Consider the following 17,707-nt stretch of genomic DNA (forward strand, 5'->3'; position numbering starts at 1 on the left):
CCCCCCCCCCCCCCCCCCCCCCCCCGCCCAGCTGTCATTCTTTCTTGACCTTCTTGGGAGACCTAAAGAATTCCTCAGCATTTCCTATTGACTGCGGAGGCTGTCTGTCACCGCCCAAAGGGACACCACTGTCTGTCAACTTGACCTCCGCCTACTCCCCTTTTTCATTGGCTCCCTTTTTACTGTTTCCATTGGCCAGGCTCGCCTCTTCTCGCGCAGCACCCGCCTTCTTCCGCGGTCATTCACTCCCCAGCCATTTTTACTGGCCAGGAGGTTCAGCTTCCCGCTTTTCTATTAGTTATCTCTTTCGTTCCACCTCCTCCTGCCTTCACTCACCCCCTCATTGGTCTTATAGCCCTCCGCCTTCTCCATTTCCTCTTTCCAAATTACCCAGCCCCTTCCCACCTCCAACCCCACCCACCCTTCCAACGATTGGCAGAAACCCAGTTCCCTCTCTCCTATTATTCGTCCAAACACTCTGACAAGGCGGGAGAAAAAAAAGGAGCGCGATGGGACTGCCCGCGCGCAGGCGTGAAACGCTGAAACGCTGGCCGCTTAGCCGGCACTGGGGCATGTGCGCAGGCGCGAGGGCGGCCGCTCGCCTGAAGCAGGAGGGAGGGGGAGGCGGTGAGAGAGCGCAAGGGGTGAGAGGGCGCGAGCGGGACCCCCGCGCCTGGCGCCCCGGGACCCCTGCCACGCCTCCGCGCGCCGGGCGGCGGCCCGCGCGCCGCCCCCGTCCCCGACGCGCGCCGGGCCGCGCCCTTAGCCTTTCCCCTTCCTTGGCGGGCGGCGCGGAGCGGCCTGAGGGGCGGCGCCTTCTGCGGCCGCCCCGGCGGGGGGATGTGAGGGGAGGCCCGCGGCCATGGAGACGGGCCCGGCGCCCCTGGTGGCCCCGCCGCGCCGTCATGGCGCCCCCGCGGCCCCCTCGCCGCCGCCCCGCGGCTCCCGGGCCGGACCCGTCGTGGTGGTGGCTCCGGGGCCGCCAGTGACCACGGCCACTTCGGCCCCGGTCACCCTGGTGGTCCCCGGGGAGGCGCAGCCCGCCTGGGTACCGGGGCCCACCCAGACCTCGGCCCCGGCCCCGGCCCCGACCGTCTCGAGCAGCACAGTGGTGGTGCTGACGCTGGAGGCCTCATCCGAAGCCGCGAGGGCGCAGGTCTCCGCTGGCTCAGAACCCCTGGTGCCCGCGGCAGTGGCAGGAGCCGAGATGTCCATGGCTTTGGGCCCGGGGGCAGACTCTCCGAAGACGGAGGAGGCTAGAGCCTCCCCCACCCCTGGACCAGGTACCCCCACCGGGACCCCCACCAGGACCCCTTCCAGAACGGCTCCTGGGGCTCTGACCGCCAAACCCCCGCTTGCCCCCAAGCCGGGAACCACAGTTGCCTCAGGAGTGACTGCGCGGGTTGCAGCAGTGACAGCAGGACAGGTGACAAGTGGACATGGAGCTGCAGCAGCAACATCAGCATCAACTGCACAGGCTCTAGAGGACCCCTCAGGGCCTGGCCCAGGGCCTTCAGGGACATGTGAGGCTCTCGTAGCTGTCGTGACGGTCACCCCAGCCCCGGAGCCTGCTGAAAACTCTCAGGACCTCGGCTCCACGTCCAGCCTGGGACCCGGCATCTCTGGGCCTCGAGGGCAGGCCCCGGACACTCTGAGCTACTTGGACTCCGTAAGCCTCATGTCTGGGACCTTGGAGTCCTTGGCAGATGATGTGAGCTCCATGGGCTCAGACTCGGAGATAAATGGGCTGGCCCTGCGCAAGACGGACAAGTATGGCTTCCTTGGGGGCAGCCAGTATTCGGGCAGTCTGTGAGTACCCAGTGGGCACCCAGTGGGACTGCTTCAGGGAAGCAGAGGTTGGGGAGGAGGAAATGATACATCTTGCCCAGACTCTGGCAGCCGAGGCTCCAGGGGAATGGCTCCAGCAGGAGTGAGATACTTGGTGATCCCTATCATGCCTAGAGCATCCTGAGGTTTTGGTGGCACTTGCCTGTTAGGGTTTCAGACCAGGTGTCAGTTCTGGGTCTGAGCTTTGCTTTTAGTGTGTTGTGTGCCCTTGAGCTAGTGTCTTCCCTATTTCTGTGCCTCAGTTTCCTTCTCCATAAAGTGAAAGGTTGAATGACATGATACCTAAGGTCGTCCCAGGTCCTTGATGTGAAACTCCAGCTGTGGGCCAGATATTCTGGAAGGCTGGCTGGGCAGGGGTTCTGGTAGAGATCTTTGGTCCCTGAGGGGGAAGGAGTCTGGGAGGGATGCAGGCGTTTCCCTTCCCCCATAGCCCTAGGTCTGATGGGGCGGTGAGATGGGGAAGTCTGGTTGATGGAGGGGAGACCCTGAAGGCAAGGCTCCCCTGCAAAACAGAAGGGCAGTCTTGTGTTCTTACTGAAGGAAAGGGTTGGAGGAGGCCTCTTCCCCATTTCCTCAACTCCCCAGCCCGGCTTACTCTTTCCTAGTTCCCTCCAGGGGCCTGAGTCACTCCTGATGTAGGGGTGTGATTGCCTCTGACTTCTTCCTTCCCTCTCTCTGGATCCTGCTCATTGTTCCTGTACCTCTTTAACCTGCTGGTCAGTTTAACCTACAGCATCACCTGAGCACCCAGGTGCCAGATCCTGTGCTGGATAAAATAGTTGTTTCAAGGCGCTCATCATCTGGAGGGAGAAACAAATACTTCAAGAGTTGGTTTCAATATAAGGTTTAGCCTAGAGATCATCACAGGATTTTGTGAGCACCTAGGGAAGGGATCTTTTTGCCCACTCAGAAGCCAGCTGAGGCTGGTCCGAATGCTGACTAAATGTAGGATTTAGTTGTGTATGTGCGTGTTGGGGTTGGGGGCACCTGTCTGGGTTGGGGGAAACACTTGGGAGGATATTCTAAGCATGTTTTATAATCCAACAAAAACCAGAAAACCTTTGATTGAGCACCGACATTCATGGTCTTAGGAAGGCAACTGAAGTTTGACCTTGGTGTTTTCCCATGCACGGAGGAAGCATTGTACCCAATTTATAGGTGAAGAAACAGGATTGAAGCAGTTGAGTGATTGCCCCACTCACATCTGGATCTGTGTGACAGGCTTTCTCAATACCATGCTGCCCTAAGGAACTTGGATTGAATTAGATTTTAGTGAGCCCCTCTAGTGTGCCAGGCACCGTGCTGGTTGCTATTTCTATGCTTTGTAATTTTGTCCCTCTAAAATCTATCTTCTGTGCTGGAGGAATATACTTCTGAGGCAAGACTGACTGGGGCACATGTTACCTTAAAAGCTTGTAGAGGCTCCCCACTGGCCACAGGATGAAGTCCCAAGTGCTTTATTCTGCAGATAGGCTCCTTAGTATCTGGCTTTGCCAGCCTTTCTGGTGTTCTCTCTCACCACTCCTAACCATGTACTTAGTACTGTGGTCCTGTTGAACGGACTGTAGTCTTTCCACCTTGCTACGCAGGCTTTCCCACCTGCCAGGAATGCCTTTCTCCCCCTTCTTGTCTTAGTATGTTCTACTCAGTCCTTCATGGCTTATAACTCAGATATCTCCTCCTCCAGGAAGCCTTTTCCGATATCCACTGCCCCTACTCCAGTCGGTGCCTCTTCTGTGCATTTTTATCATTGCATTTCCCATACCACATTGCAATTATCTCCCCTGCAAGCTTGTGACCTTCTTGAGGGCAGGAAAGATATTATCTTATTCTTCCTGATCCTTAGTAGAGTTTCGAACTGACTTAGATAGAAATTAATGAGAGGTGTTTAAGGGGCTTCTAAGACAAAAGAAACTAATATTTAAAGAGCCCTTCCATTTACCAGTCCTTTATATAGTTTCTCGGTAGTCCTCTCATAACTTTGTGATGTAGGTAGTGACATCCCTTTTTTATAGAAGAGGAAGAGACTCAGGTTATTACTTGCCAAGTTTCCCCAACTTCTAATGGATGGAACTGGGATTTGAGCTCAGGTCTGTCTGGAAACTCAAGCTCTTTCTTCCACTCACCTCCTAGTACTGGCTCCTACAAGTAACTGTTTGAAGACTCAAGGGGGCATCTTGAGTGTGAGGCTGTGACAGAACAGTGACCAAACAGTGCAAGGAAAACTTCATTTGCTTGGGAACCTAGGGTGATTTCAGGGAGGAGGAGGTAGAGGGGATTGCAGATGGCCCAGGAGATCTCAAGAGTCTGATAGGAGGAGACTCAGATAGTTGCTTCTAAGGAGGCAGAGAAATATATTTGTTCTGTATTTTCTTTTATGGATAATAATTGCCAATACTGAGCACTTGCTGTTTGTTCTCTCCTATAACCTCTGCATCTTACAAATGTGGAAATTGAGGCTCAGAGGAATTCAGTGACTTGCCCAAGGTCACACAGTGAGTAAGTGGTAAAGCTAGAACTTGGACCCAGGTCTAATGCAAAGTGTGGTTTTTAAATATTCTGTACGCTCTCCCCAAATTTGTATGTGCCATAAGCAGGATTTCAACACACCCAGCATGTATAGAGATCCAACATGAGAACACAATCTGTACAGAGATTCCTTCCAAAGAGGAGTCATTTCAGTGTGGTAAGCTAGACTGTGGATGGCTAAGCGGCCAGATGTCCTGATATTTGGTAGCTCACAGTCTCTCATTTGAAATTGGGGAGGTGGCTTGCTTCAGTTTCGCCAGCAATCCATGTTTTACACTACCACTCCTGACCCCTTCCATGCTCCCTTCATCCTGCAGAGAAAGCTCCATTCCTGTAGATGTGGCTCGGCAGCGGGAGCTCAAATGGCTGGAGATGTTCAGTAACTGGGATAAGTGGCTGTCACGGCGTTTCCAGAAGGTTTGGAAGGCTGAGTGGTGGGCAGGGTGATGGACAGGTTGGGAAGGGGGCAGGGAGGGCTCATGTGGTCCAGGGAAGCCATGTTAGTATTTGCTCTCTAGGCCACACTTGGGGCAGGTGGTCCTTGGGCCTGGAGGGAGGAGTAGCTTTAAAGATAGAAGGCCAAGCCAGGTCCAGTGGAGTCAAGCCAGTGGGATGTGTGAGGGGTGTGCCAGGAAGCCCGAGGACTGCTGGGGAAAGCCTGGAGGCTCTGCCAGCCCCTGGAGCTGCTGCCCTGCCTGCCGTTCTGTCTTAGGTGAAGCTGCGCTGCCGGAAGGGGATCCCCTCTTCCCTCAGAGCCAAGGCCTGGCAGTACCTGTCCAATAGCAAGGAACTCCTGGAGCAGAACCCCGGCAAGTTTGAGGTGTGTCCAGGGTATGGGGATGTGACGTGGTGTGAAGGGTATCATCAGTCCCCTCCAGATCCTGAGCTAATCCCTGCTGTCCCACTGCAGGAGCTGGAACGGGCGCCTGGGGACCCCAAGTGGCTGGATGTGATTGAGAAGGACCTGCACCGCCAGTTCCCTTTCCATGAGATGTTTGCCGCTCGAGGGGGGCATGGGTGAGATGGCCTGACCGCGTGGGTCAGTCAGCAAACATTGGTAGAAGGCTCCAGGTGGATACAGGGCTGGGTAGAAAGCAGTTCTTGCTCTCCAGGGCTTCTAGGAGAGGGGCCGGCCCTTCATGGACTGAGTGCCAAGCCATGTTGAAGGAAGTGTCCTGGGAGGGAGATTCTGACTTGGGGCTGGGGGGCTTCTGGAGGGGGTGCAGGAGGCACAACGACGTATCGAAGAGATCGCATCTGAACTGGGTTTTGAAGGATAGATGGGAACAGAGCAGGGGGCAGGGTTTTCCTGGCTGGGGGTTTATGTAAGCTCTGTCTGGGATGTGCGATTGGGTAGAGCTGAGGCTGGAGAAGCAAGTTTAGGGCCAGATCACCAAAGGCCCTTAAAAACTGTTCCCAGGCACTTGTGCTTTTGTTCTGTTTGCTAGGCTTCCCCAAGATGTATATATATCAGTCCTTAGTAACATGCAGGATGGTATTAGGTGGCTCTCAGGTGGACTTTTTTCCATCAGTTGGTTCATCTTTTCCGCAAACACTTAACACCTGCTATCTGCCAGGCACTGGTCTAGCCACAGATGACAGCAGTTAACAAGAGACAAAAACTCCTGCCCTTACGGGGCTTATTCCATTTTAGTGGGGATAGACAATACATAAATAAGACAAAGAAGGAAAAAGTATGTTGCATGTGAAATGGTATGAAAGAGGAGTTTAAAGCAAGAAAGGGGAATAGAGAATGCAAACGGAGATGGGGTTACAAGTGATCTGATCTGATTTGTGTTTTGAAAGGATCGTCTTGGCTGCTGTGCTGAGAATAGACTATAAGGAGACAAGGACAGAAGCAGAGAGACCCTTTAGGAGACCATTTCCATGATCCAGGAGAGAGACCATGACAGATAGACCAGATTGGTAGCCATGGAACTATGGGGAGAAGTGGTTGGGTTCTGGGTATATTCTGAAGGTAGAGCCAAAAGGATCTGCCAACAGATTAGATGTGGAGTGTGTGAGAGAGAGGGAGAGAGAGTGAGCACAATTAAGGCTGACTCTAAAGGTTTTGGGCCTGAGAAACTAGAAAAATGGAATTGTTATATACTGATGTGGATGGGCAAAATGGGGATAAAGAAGTTAGAGGGGTACATCAGGAGCTCAGTTTTGGAATATGAGGTTTGAAATGCTAACTGGATGTCCAGATGGAGATGTCAGGTAAGTTGAATGTACACTATATGCAAGCCTGGAATTTGGGGAGAAGTTTAAAGTGAGGGTAAGCTGGAGATTGAGAGTTGTCAGCCTCTAGACGGGACTCACCTATGGGACTGGATGAGATCATCAAAGCAGCAAGTGTAGATACAAAAGGAAGCTCAAAGATTGAGCCGTGTTGCTCCAACATTTCAAGAATGGAAAGATGAGAACAAACCAGCAAGGGAGACTAGAAGCAGAAGCTGGAGAGGTAGAAGGAAAACCAGGGCAGTGCGGTTTCTGGAAGCAAATTAAAGAGGGGTTTCAGGACCAGCTGTATGAAATACTGCTGATGGGTCAAGTAAAGTCAAGTCTGCAGATTGACCTCAGGACTCAGCACAGTGGCAGTCATTGGTGACCTTGATAAGGGCAGTTTTGCACGGGGCAGTCGGTTAAAGCCTGACTGCAGAATGGGAGGAAAGAGCTTGATGACAGTGAGTCTGTACCCTGAAGTTTTTGCTGAGTAGGTAAGGAGAGAAATGGTGTTTGGAGGGGAAAGGGGGGTGGTGGTCAAGAGACTTTTTTTTTAAGCAAGAGGAAATAACAGATGTTGGTATGCCAATGGGGATGATCTAGTAGGGAGAGAAAAACTGATGATGCAGGAGAGGTGGGAGGCTTGCTGGGGTGATGGCCCGTGTAGGTAAGAGTGGATGGAGTGCAGTGCCCAAGTGGAAGGGCTGTGTTTGGCCAGGACCACAGCCATTTCACCCACAGCAACAGGGGAGAAAGCAGGGACACATGCAGGTAGGTAGGTGAATGAAGCATGGGAGCTTGTGGGAATTACATGTTTATTTTAATAGGTATTAGGTAAAATAACTAGTGCATCCAACCGGTCATTTCATGGATGCTGTTGCAAAGTGGAGAAAAAAGATTAAGTGAAAAATAGCAGGGAGGTATGCAGATAAAGCACAAATGAAGATCACACTTCAGTGACTGAATTTTGGGATAGAGGAGGTCATTTTTACTTTTTTTCTGGGTAAGAAATGAAGGTCTGAGCTATGGAATGGCTGTGGAGGCAGAGAGAAGGAACAGATATGAATGAAAATCAAGAGGTAGTGTTGAGAAGATTTGGTTTCAGCCACGGGGAGTGAAGTAGGGCTCTCTTTTCCAGTGTGGGGCTGACTGAATGGGATTCCCAGACACGGTGATGGGGTGCCCTCAAGAAAGAGGAGCAGGTCTAGGGCAGAGGTTTTATTCTTTTAGATGCAGAGACAAGAGAAAGGTTTGAGGCACAGCTGGCTTTCCAAGCCTTCACTGAGGCTTCCAAGAACCAGGGCCCACTGGACATGGTGACGGGGACCTGATTCAATCCAGTGAGGCAGATGAGGGGAGCCCTGCCCTGGGAGAGCCCCTGCTCTGAGGTACTGAAAGCATTCAGTGCGACAGGAGGGCTGATGCTGCGGGCAGTGAAAGCTCCCCGAAGAAGGTGACTTTGAAGGTCTATGGGATGGTGGCAGATGAAGGAGAGAGAGCACAGCCTGTGCGGGGGAATGGGTAGGGAGCAGGTGGGGTGTGCAGGCAAGGGTGGAAGGCTGAAGCCTGGAGTGCTTTGCTTATGGTCGGAGTCTTTGGCTTCACCTTGATGGGCAGCACTAGGAACGCCAGTGGAGGTGTGTGGTGGGGAAGCTCTGAGGTTAATCTGGAACTGGACCTGGGAGGGGTCTGGACTGGGGCTGGTTGGGGGGAGCAGGCTTAGTTTGGGGCAGAGAGCCCCCACCTCCGCTGGTTGCCCGCATGGTCTTTCCCAATACCCACAGGCAACAGGACCTGTACCGAATCCTGAAGGCCTACACGATCTACCGGCCCGATGAGGGCTACTGCCAGGCCCAGGCCCCAGTGGCCGCCGTGCTGCTCATGCACATGCCTGCTGAGGTCAGCATACCCTGGTCCTGGCTGGGGAGGCCTGGGAGGACCTTGGCCTACGGTGGTGATGGGGGAGCACTCTACTCCCGGTTTCTCAGGTCCTGTCCCCCCGCCCCTTGTTCTTGCCCTCCTCAGCAAGCTTTCTGGTGCCTGGTGCAGATCTGCGACAAGTACCTCCCCGGTTACTACAGTGCAGGGCTGGTGAGTGTCTGAAGGCTGGGTGCACCCAAGGCTGCAGGGAGGGCCTTGTCCTGCCCCACCTGCTGCCCTTTTGTCCCTCTGCTCTGGGCCTCTCCCACTGAGGTGAGGACCCCTCCTAGGGACAGTGCTACCCCACGGGGGCCACCGTAGGCCTCCTCTCACGGCCTCTCCCGCCTGCAGGAGGCCATTCAGCTGGACGGAGAAATCTTTTTCGCGCTGCTGCGCCGGGCCTCCCCCCTGGCGCACCGTCACCTGCGGCGGCAGCGCATTGACCCCGTGCTCTACATGACCGAGTGGTTCATGTGCATCTTCGCCCGCACCCTGCCCTGGGCGTCAGTGCTGCGCGTCTGGGATATGTTCTTCTGTGAAGGTACTTCTGGAGCCACTCAGGCCATGAGGGGTCTGGGGTTTCCACGGTGGCTGCCAGAGAGGGGCCTGCTGCCGAAGGTACGTCTGAGGCCTAGGCTTCCCTGTCCGCCGTCCGGGGGCTGGAGAAACTGGGGCCTGGTCTTGGCTCTGCCATCATTCCGGAGCCTCCTCTCCCTCCCAGGAGCCTGAAACCCACGGCAGCTCATTTCCCTCCGTGGGGCCTCCGTTTCCTCATCCGTGAGGATGGCAGTAAGACAGGGATAGGGCGCGTGAGTCCCTTCTAAATGGGACGGGCTGAGAGCCCAGCCCTGATCTCCTGTGCTGCCTTTTCCGTGTCCTTCAGGCGTCAAGATCATCTTCCGGGTGGCCCTGGTGCTGCTGCGGCACACGCTGGGCTCGGTGGAGAAGCTGCGCTCCTGCCAGGGCATGTACGAGACCATGGAGCAGCTGCGCAACCTGCCCCCGCAGTGCATGCAGGAGGACTTCCTGGTGCATGAGGTAGGCCGCGGCCTGAGTCCGCCCGCACCTGCTTCAGCGCGTCCCCGCCCTCCCCTTCACCCTCCCCGTTCCTTCTCGGTCTAGGTGACCACCCTCCCGGTGACAGAAGCACTGATTGAGCGAGAGAACACGGCCCAGCTCAAGAAGTGGCGGGAAACCCGGGGGGAGCTGCAGTATCGGCCCTCTCGGCGACTGCACGGCTCCCGGGCCATCCATGAGGAGCGGCGGCGGCAGCAGCCACCCCTGGGCCCCTCCTCCAGCCTTCTTAGCCTCCCTGGCCTCAAGAGCCGAGGTTCCCGGGCAGCCGGGGGGGCCCCCTCTCCACCCCCTCCTGCCCGCAGGGCCAGCGCTGGGCCTGCCCCAGGGCCTGTGGTCACCGCTGAGGGACTGCATCCATCCCTTCCTTCACCTACTGGCAACAGCACCCCACTGGGTCCCAGCAAGGAGACTCGAAAGCAGGAGAAGGAGCGGCAGAAACAGGAAAAGGAACGTGAGAAGGAACGGCAGAAACAGGAGAAAGAACGGGAAAAGCAGGAGAAGGAGCGGCAGAAGTGGGAAAAAGAGCAAGAGAAAGAGCGGCAGAAGCAGGAAAAGAAGGCCCAAGGCAGGAAGCTCTCGCTGCGTCGAAAGGCAGATGGGCCCCCAGGCCCCCAGGATGGTGGGGACAGGTCCTCGGCATCTGAGGCCCGGCAGGATGCTTACTTCTGACCTCTATCTCGGGGCTGGACTGCATGGCCTCCCTCTTTTTTCCTCAGTCAAGAGCAGGCCCGGCTTGGGGTGCTGCCCCAAGCTTCTTGGGCACGTCACTCTTTCTGGGGAAAGCGGTTTGGCTCCCCATCTCCTTGCCAGCTGCTGATCCCTACACAGCTGGGACAGTGAGTGCACGGGGCAGCTGCCTTTCCTCGGGGTAGCCGTGAACAAATCTGGAGCCCCCTCACCTCCAGTTGGGCCCAGCTGGGGTTTCTGTCACTCCTGCCCCAGTTCCCTCTGGGGTCCTTCCCAGGTGCAGTCCTGATTGGCCTTTTGTCACCTCAGGGGTGACTTGGCGATGGGAATCAGCAGTTTTCAGATTCTTACACCAGTTGCTCCCCTTATCCGTGAGTGGAGCTGGGTTCCTTTTTCCCTTCTTCAGCTCTGCTGGTCTCCCCCTCTTCGTGCCTGGGGGCCGAGGCTCTCCTCGCTCTACTCTGGACATCTCTGTGTTGTAACTATGTACAGAGGACCTGGTGGGTCCAGGGTGGAGGTGTTTGCTCTACCTTCTGTCCTTTAGTTCTCCTTCCACAATGTTCTTGCACTCATTTATTTAAGGGGACATGCACTGGAACAGGCCATGTTCCCGGGACCTCTCCCCACCCGCCATCCTCCTTGCTCTCTTTCCTCTTCACCCACCTTCCTGTGTATTCTCAGGCTTCTGCTTTGTCTCCACCAGGGTCCCCACCTTTCACCTTGTTCCCCCTCCAGGCCCTATCTGGGGAAGGGGTCTTCCCTTGAGCTCCAGGGGGTGGAACCCAATGTTTACATTCTCTTCTCTCTCTGCTCCCACCCTGTGCGGCGCTTTGAGGAACCAGAAAAGAACCTGCTGTTGTACCTGGGCCTGTCTCCTGCTTTGTTATTTGATGATGGGGGTTAGAATAAGGACTGGGCAGGGGGTGGGAAACAATGGAGCAGGCCGGGATCTGGGTGTCTCCTGAGGCAGTTGGCTGGTCTTGGCAGGTAGGTACCTCTTGGCCTTTGGTCCATCTTTCAGTCACTCATCAACAGCTGTTGAGCTCCTGCTGCTCCTCTGTCTGGGATCTGCTGCTTCCGTTGGCACTGGCCTGGGGCCTTCTACGTACCACCTGCAACACCCGGATCTCCTTCCCAAAGTGCTCGTGCAACTCCTGGAAGCTGGAGGGGGTACTGAGGGTGCCTAGGAAGCCGCAGTCCTCTGGGGGTGAGCTGGGCTCCTGGCCAGCTGCCTGGCACAGCTCCCGGTACTGGGCCTCCAGGGGGGGCAGTAGCACCACCAGCTGCCTCCAGCTCGCCCCAGCCAGCGCCCACAGCCAGGCTCCCAGCTCTTCCTGGTTTTCTGCCGCCAGCTTGTAGGCCCGCCCACCTGTGCCCTCAGCCCTGGGGGTCAGGATGGTGAAGGCATAGGGTTCTGTGGCCCCAAGGCGCGGCTCCACCTGGCAGTTTTCCAAGAGAATGAGGCCCAGGGGGGTGTGGTCCGCCTGGTTCTCCAGGTAGAAGAGGAGGTTTCCCCGGAGGATGAACCAGCGGCGTTGATAGCTGGTATTTCGGGTTCCCTTCTTCAGCAAGATGCCCTCCCGGTCTGGAGCCTGTGTTCTGCATCCACGGAAGAAACTGAGCACGGACTTTTGGTGCAGTTTCATGGTAGTCCAAGCGGGGAGTAAACCTTGGGGGGCAGGAGAGAGGAGGGTTGGTCCTAGCCCAGTGGGATTTAAGACTGTCCTCAAGAGGTAGCGGTCTTGTCCCCACAGCACTGGGACCCACACCTCCCACCTCCAGCTCTGCCCCTTGGGCCAGTTTACAGACCCTGGGCAGGGGCCGCTGGCCTGGGCCCCTATTTGCCTGCGGCTGTGGTTCGAGAGAGGCACCGTTGCCCTTTTCCAGGCCTACCTGAGATGAGGACACAAGAGACTTCTGGCCAGGGTACCGGGCACAGGTATCACCGTCACTTTTCCGGTGATGGCTCTTCCCACCTCAGAAACCGGCGACTCGCCCAAGGGATAGGCGTGGGGTAAATGACTTCCCCCGGGTCCTAAAGAGAGCTGGGTTCGGCAAATGCTCCCAGAGCCACCCGGGGCCTCCGGGGGGCCATCGGAACCCGGCCTCTGCTCAGGGAGAAGAGCAAGGCCGCACGTAGGAGTAGGAGAGGACACATCTGGACGCTGAATGGAAAAGCAGGATTCCCAAGGAGATGGTGAGGGGCGCAAAGCTCTTGGCCAACCTTGGGGAAGGGTGACTCTACCCTGGAAAGGGAAACAGGCCGAAACCCACTGTCCCACTCTGGTCCTCCATCATGGTCCCGGGCGCCCCTTTAAGTAGAGTGCGCTCCACTTTCTCCCCAGAGCCTCTAACTGCTGTAGGGGGGAGTCGAAACCGCATCCGGCCATCCCTCTCGTCTGATCAGGGTCTAAGCGTTCATACGTCCCCTATTCTCGCCATTGTCGCCCCACGCTGCTCACGTCACTCTGGGCAGGGCGGGGCGGTCTTTCCCGCTCACGGCGCACTTCCGCCCGTTTCTCCACTTAGTCCTCTAACCCGAGTGAAGCCACTTCCGGCTTTCTCTGGCGCCTTCCGCAGTTCTCTTCCGGGTGATGGCGGCCGGTGCCCCGGACGTAGCCCTGGTGAAAGCCTCTCTCTTTTTCTTTCCCCTCAGCCTCCCGTAGGTCCTTAGGTGAGCGCGCGCTGGTGGGGCTCCTCGAATCCCCGCGGTTCTGCCGCCACTCTGACTTGTATAGTTAGCCCGGGACAGTTGGGGTTTACCCCGCGGAGTTGGGAGTTCGGCGCGGGGAGGAGGGGGGCGGCCAGGACGCCAGGTCCTGGGTCCGCCCGGGCTCCGCGGGCTCTGAGGGAGCTGGGGTGTAGGAGCGGGTGTCAGCCCGGGAGCCCCGTCGCATCCAGGACTGCGGGGGCCAGGAATGGGTGGTGCGTGTGGGGGGAGCCTGTCTCCTTTCGTCAAGGGTGGGGGGTGCCCGTGGGAAGCCCTTCCGCGCGTCCGCGTCTCCGGCCTGTCTCCAGCAACTCTTTTGGACCAAACCAAGTCCCGGGGGCCTCCTGGCCGCCAACTTCCCTTTCGGCCCCTGATTCTGTGCTCCCTCTCCTCCCAAGCTGGATCTAGTGCGTACCAGGTGATAATTTGTTGTGCTGGGGGCCCTTCGGCGGTGAGTAGCCTCGCCCAGTTCCCTTAATCTGCACCCTTTCACCTCGGCTCAGCTTGGGGAAGGCCCCTCTGTGCAGTCATGCCAAAGAGGAAAGTGACCTTCCAAGGCGTAGGAGATGAGGATGATGAGGATGAAATCAGTGTCCCCAAGAAGAAGGTGAGGGGGCCAGACTCCTGCATTGTGGGGAGGAGTGAGGGGAGGGAAAAGGAACTAGAAGCTAGAAGAGAAAGAAAGCCCGTGGGGACAAAGAACGCGTAGAAAGGGCTAGCTTTTCCATGTTCTCTGGGAAATGGGTTTGGAGAATTTTCAGCCTGAGAAGGCTTTGGAGAAAAACCTACCTAAAGTATTTTGAGGAATCACCAGTAACCTGCCTCTCTCAACTTGCTGGCTCCTCCTCACAGCTGGTGGATCCAGTGACGGGGGCAGGGGGTCCTGGGAGCCGCTTCAAAGGCAAACACTCTTTGGACAGCGATGAGGAGGATGATGATGATGAGGGGTCCAGCAAATATGACATCCTGGCCTCAGAGGATGTGGAAGGTGAGCTAAACCCAAGAACTGAGGCTGCTGGAGGAACAGATAGGGCTTCAGGGGATGTGGGGCAAGGAAGGCTTTTGTCTCTTTTTGCTTGCTCAGCGTGGGACACCTGTGTGTTTGGTGCAGGTCAGGAAGCAGCCACACTCCCCAGTGAGGGAGGTGTGCGGATCACACCCTTCAACCTGCAGGAAGAGATGGAGGAGGGCCACTTTGATGCCGATGGCAACTACTTCCTGAACCGGGATGCTCAGATCCGAGACAGCTGGCTGGACAACATTGACTGGGTGTGGCCCAGGGGTTGACATGGCTGGGAGCCTGGAGGCAGCAAGTGCTGGGCTTGGGCCTTGCTCACCGTTTGTTGGAAATAACACCCCCCTGTTTTCATATCATAGGTGAAGATCAGGGAGCGACCACCTGATCAGCGCCCGCCGTCAGACTCAGAGGAAGAGGACAGCCTGGGCCAGACACCAATGAGTGCCCAAGCTCTCCTGGAGGGCCTTCTGGAGCTGCTCTTGCCAAGAGAGACAGTCGCCGGGGCACTGAGGCGTCTGGGGGCCCGAGGAGGAGGAGGAGGCAAAGGGGGCAGCAAGGGGGCTGGGCGGCCTAGTTCCCCCCAGCGCTTGGATCGGCTCTCTGGGTTGGCTGACCAGATGGTGGCCCGGGGCAACCTTGGTGTATATCAGGAGACAAGAGAACGGTTAGCCCTGCGGCTGAAGGGGTTGGGGTCCCGGACCCAGGGACACCCTGAGCCCACACCCCCACCCTCTCTGGACATGTTTGCTGAGGAAGTGGCAGAGGGGGAGCTGGAGACCCCAACCCCTACCCAGAAGGGAGGTAAGATTGGAAAGCAGAGGAGGGGTGATGGGGGCAGGGGGCAGGGCACTTGAGGCCCAGATGGCTTTGCCTGTTGTTTTAGAAGCAGAGTTGCCAGGAGATGGTCTGGTGGACGTGATGTGGGAATATAAGTGGGAGAACACGGGAGATGCTGAGCTGTACGGGCCCTTCACCAGCACCCAGATGCAGGTAAGCCCCTTCCTGCTTCCTTCTGCCGCTGCTCTCCGTCCTCCCACCCATATCAGACCTTTCCTAGCTCTGCTCTCTTTTTTTACTGCAGACCTGGGTGAACGAAGGCTACTTCGCAGATGGTGTTTATTGCCGGAAGCTGGACCCTCCCGGTGGACAGTTCTATAACTCCAAACGCATTGACTTTGACCTCTATACCTGAGCCTGCCGAGGGCCCAGTTTGACGTTCTCTTCTTTCCTGGACTCTCTGGAGGAGGCCCCAGCTGCCTCAGGCAGTGAGGATTTTGGGAGCCATTTTTCATTCAGTTTTCCTTTCCCAATAAAAGCCTTTAGTTGTATATTAGGGCCTTGGCTATGCTGATGGGCAGAAGCCAAGGCCCTTCCTAGCCCCTTTGGACTCGCCTCATGAGTGTTTCCTCATGAAGTTCCTTCTTGGGAGTTTCTGGTCACTTGAACCACCTCACCTTTGGTTACCACTCCTGGGGCAGAGCCAGGGTTCCCAGGTGGCCTGTGGCTGCCCCACCCGGACTGCTCACCATCTAAAAAATCCCTTTGCTCACATGCTGTTCTCCAGTATTTTCGGAGCAGGCTTCCTGTTTTGCTCTTCTTAGGTCTTCAGCTTTTAGAACCTCAGAGTCTTTGCAGCCAGTATAAGATAGAGCACCAGAAGTGGAGATTTTAGGCCTCGAAGGGCGAGGACAATCTGTTGGGGGTGAGTAGGAGGCCTGGTATCCACTGGCTCCCCAGGGGTCTCAAGCTCCTTGGGGGGAAGGGCAAACTCAAGGCCCCTCAGGGCCACCTGGGCCAACCACTGAACAGACCCAATAGGCTTCTCTCCCAGACCTTTCTTGGCACCTTTGAGGCCCTGAAGTTTCCATTTCCTGGGGTCTCACAGTGTGCGTGGTACGGGGCTAGTGCCTTGAAGGAACTGGGCTAACTAGGAGGTCGATCCTCTTCCAGAAATTGAGCTTCTGGGGAATGGGGTCGGGAGGGAGCCAGGCAGGTACAGTTGGACCCAACACCTCCCACCTCTCACCAGTGCTGCCTTACGCCTCTTCTCTTGCACCGGGTGAGGTTGAACCCCCCACTTTTCTACCTCGGCTGTCCATCTGGAGTCTTGGGGGAGCTGTAAAATTACTCCTCGGATTCTGAATGAATTGATCTAGGTAGCGGCGTGGTGGTTGGGATTTTTGAAAGCTCCTGGGGGATTCCAGTGTGCGGGCAGGTGCAGAACCACCAAGCCTGACTCCTGTGACTCGGTTATGCCTAGAACAAGGGGCCACTCACCGGATCCCGCGGTGGTGGCAGAGCTGAGCACGTGTGGCCACGGCTCTGCTGGAGTCTGGTGCGGGATTGCTGAGCACCAGAGCCCCGGGTGGAAGGGGCCGGGCTGGGAAGCAGGAAGACCGGGACAGGGTGGGGATACTTGGTGCCCCAGCGAGGGCTCCAGCTTCTGTAATAATTGGGTCCATGCAGACTTGGTGTTCATGGACTCCAGGATGCCTTCGATTGTAACAAGTCTTTTTCTGTCCTTAAGAAAGAAACCCCTGCCAATTACATTTACAAGAGGTCATTGATTAAAATGCATCCTCATTGCAGAAACGTTCAGAAGTGAAAAGCAATACAGCGGTCCCCTTTATAACCCCAATGACTAACCATGGCAGTTGCTTAGTGTTTGGTGAATAGATGAAGGCCAAGGGCACAGTGCCCTTGGATATGCCATTGGTACCTCAGGCTCCGCCTGTCCAGAGCTGACCCTATCTCCCCCTCACAGCATCGTCCTGTGTTCACCGTTTTTTCGTTTGTTTTTGTTTTTGAAGTTTTTGAGAGAGAGAGCTGGGTAGGGAGGGGCAAAGGGAGGAGGAGAGAGAGAATCTTAAACAGGCTGCACGCCCAGTACGGATCCTGATGCAGAGCCCCCGACAGTGGGGCTTGATGTTGGCACCCTGATCTCATGACCTGAGCTGAAATGAAGAGTCGGACACTTAACCCACTGAGCCACCCAGGCGCTCCCCAGCCTCCCTGATGACACTGTGTAGGCAGATTAATGGTTCCCCAAAGATGTCCATACCCTCAACAGAATCTGAATATGGGACCTTACATGGCAAAAGAGTTTGCAGGTGTGATTAAATCAATGACTGAGTTGGGGGAGGGGTTATTCTGGATTATCGAGGTGGGTGGGCCCAGTGTCATCACAAGGGTCTTACAAAGTGAAGGGAGTCAGGAGGGTCAAAGAGAGGGAGGTGAAGGTGTTAAACAGAGCCGCTGGCTTTGAAGATGGGAGACGGCCATATACCAAGGAATGCAGTGGCCTGTGGAAGCTGGGAAAGGCAAGAAAAAGTCTTCCCAGAGCCACTACAAAATGCAGCCCTACTGAGGATTTGAACCCAGTGAAAACCATTGTGGACTTCTGATCTCTAGAATCCTAATAAAGTTTGTGTTTCAAGCTGCTAAGTTTGTGGTTACTTGTTACAGCCCCAGTAGGAAACTGACATACCCCATCTAGCTGAATGCCTCTCCCCTCCCACAAACCTCCCAAAGTTCTCCCTCCCTGTGGCCTTGTCCCTATCTCAAGCCCCTATCAGCATTGAACTCCCTTGCCCTTCTTAAAACAGCATGTATGTGTCTGTGTGTACATGTGCACATATATAATCTTTACTTAAGCCTTTTATATTTTACAGTTGTAGATTTACAGAAAGTGT

At 55.9% G+C, this 17,707-nt stretch overlaps 3 protein-coding genes across 4 annotated transcripts; 2 read left to right on the forward strand and 1 right to left on the reverse strand.

Moving 5' to 3' along the window:
* The first annotated feature begins 862 nt into the window (after window positions 1-862).
* TBC1D10B (TBC1 domain family member 10B) lies at window positions 863-11,153 on the forward strand. The gene is made up of 9 exons (XM_034988883.1): window positions 863-1,809; window positions 4,695-4,794; window positions 5,090-5,197; window positions 5,288-5,394; window positions 8,388-8,502; window positions 8,629-8,694; window positions 8,875-9,064; window positions 9,407-9,561; window positions 9,646-11,153. The coding sequence occupies exons 1-9, from the start codon at window positions 863-865 to the stop codon at window positions 10,267-10,269; spliced, it is 2,412 nt and encodes an 803-aa protein (XP_034844774.1). The 3' UTR covers window positions 10,270-11,153.
* Window positions 11,154-11,220: 67 nt separating this feature from the next.
* LOC117999607 (sesquipedalian-1-like) lies at window positions 11,221-12,771 on the reverse strand. Its single transcript, XM_034988887.1, has 2 exons — window positions 12,181-12,771; window positions 11,221-11,956 (listed from the first exon to the last, which is right to left on the reverse strand). Exon 2 carries the CDS (start codon window positions 11,931-11,933, stop codon window positions 11,316-11,318), a length of 618 nt encoding a protein of 205 aa, XP_034844778.1. The 5' UTR covers window positions 11,934-11,956; window positions 12,181-12,771; the 3' UTR covers window positions 11,221-11,315.
* A 101-nt stretch (window positions 12,772-12,872) lies between these two features.
* CD2BP2 (CD2 cytoplasmic tail binding protein 2) lies at window positions 12,873-17,455 on the forward strand. 2 transcript variants are annotated; one of them, XM_034988886.1, is made up of 7 exons: window positions 12,873-12,961; window positions 13,501-13,604; window positions 13,850-13,985; window positions 14,109-14,266; window positions 14,375-14,816; window positions 14,899-15,005; window positions 15,097-17,455. In XM_034988886.1, the coding sequence occupies exons 2-7, from the start codon at window positions 13,527-13,529 to the stop codon at window positions 15,205-15,207; spliced, it is 1,032 nt and encodes a 343-aa protein (XP_034844777.1). In that variant the 5' UTR covers window positions 12,873-12,961; window positions 13,501-13,526; the 3' UTR covers window positions 15,208-17,455. The 2 variants fall into 2 exon arrangements, with proteins under 2 accessions (XP_034844777.1, XP_034844775.1); XM_034988884.1 differs by having other exon boundaries at window positions 12,891-12,961; window positions 13,396-13,604.
* The last annotated feature ends 252 nt before the right edge of the window (window positions 17,456-17,707 follow it).

This window comes from Mirounga leonina, unplaced genomic scaffold (genome assembly GCF_011800145.1).
Source record: "Mirounga leonina isolate KUSES-001 unplaced genomic scaffold, KU_Mleo_1.0 Mir_454, whole genome shotgun sequence".
Lineage (NCBI taxonomy): Eukaryota > Metazoa > Chordata > Mammalia > Carnivora > Phocidae > Mirounga > Mirounga leonina.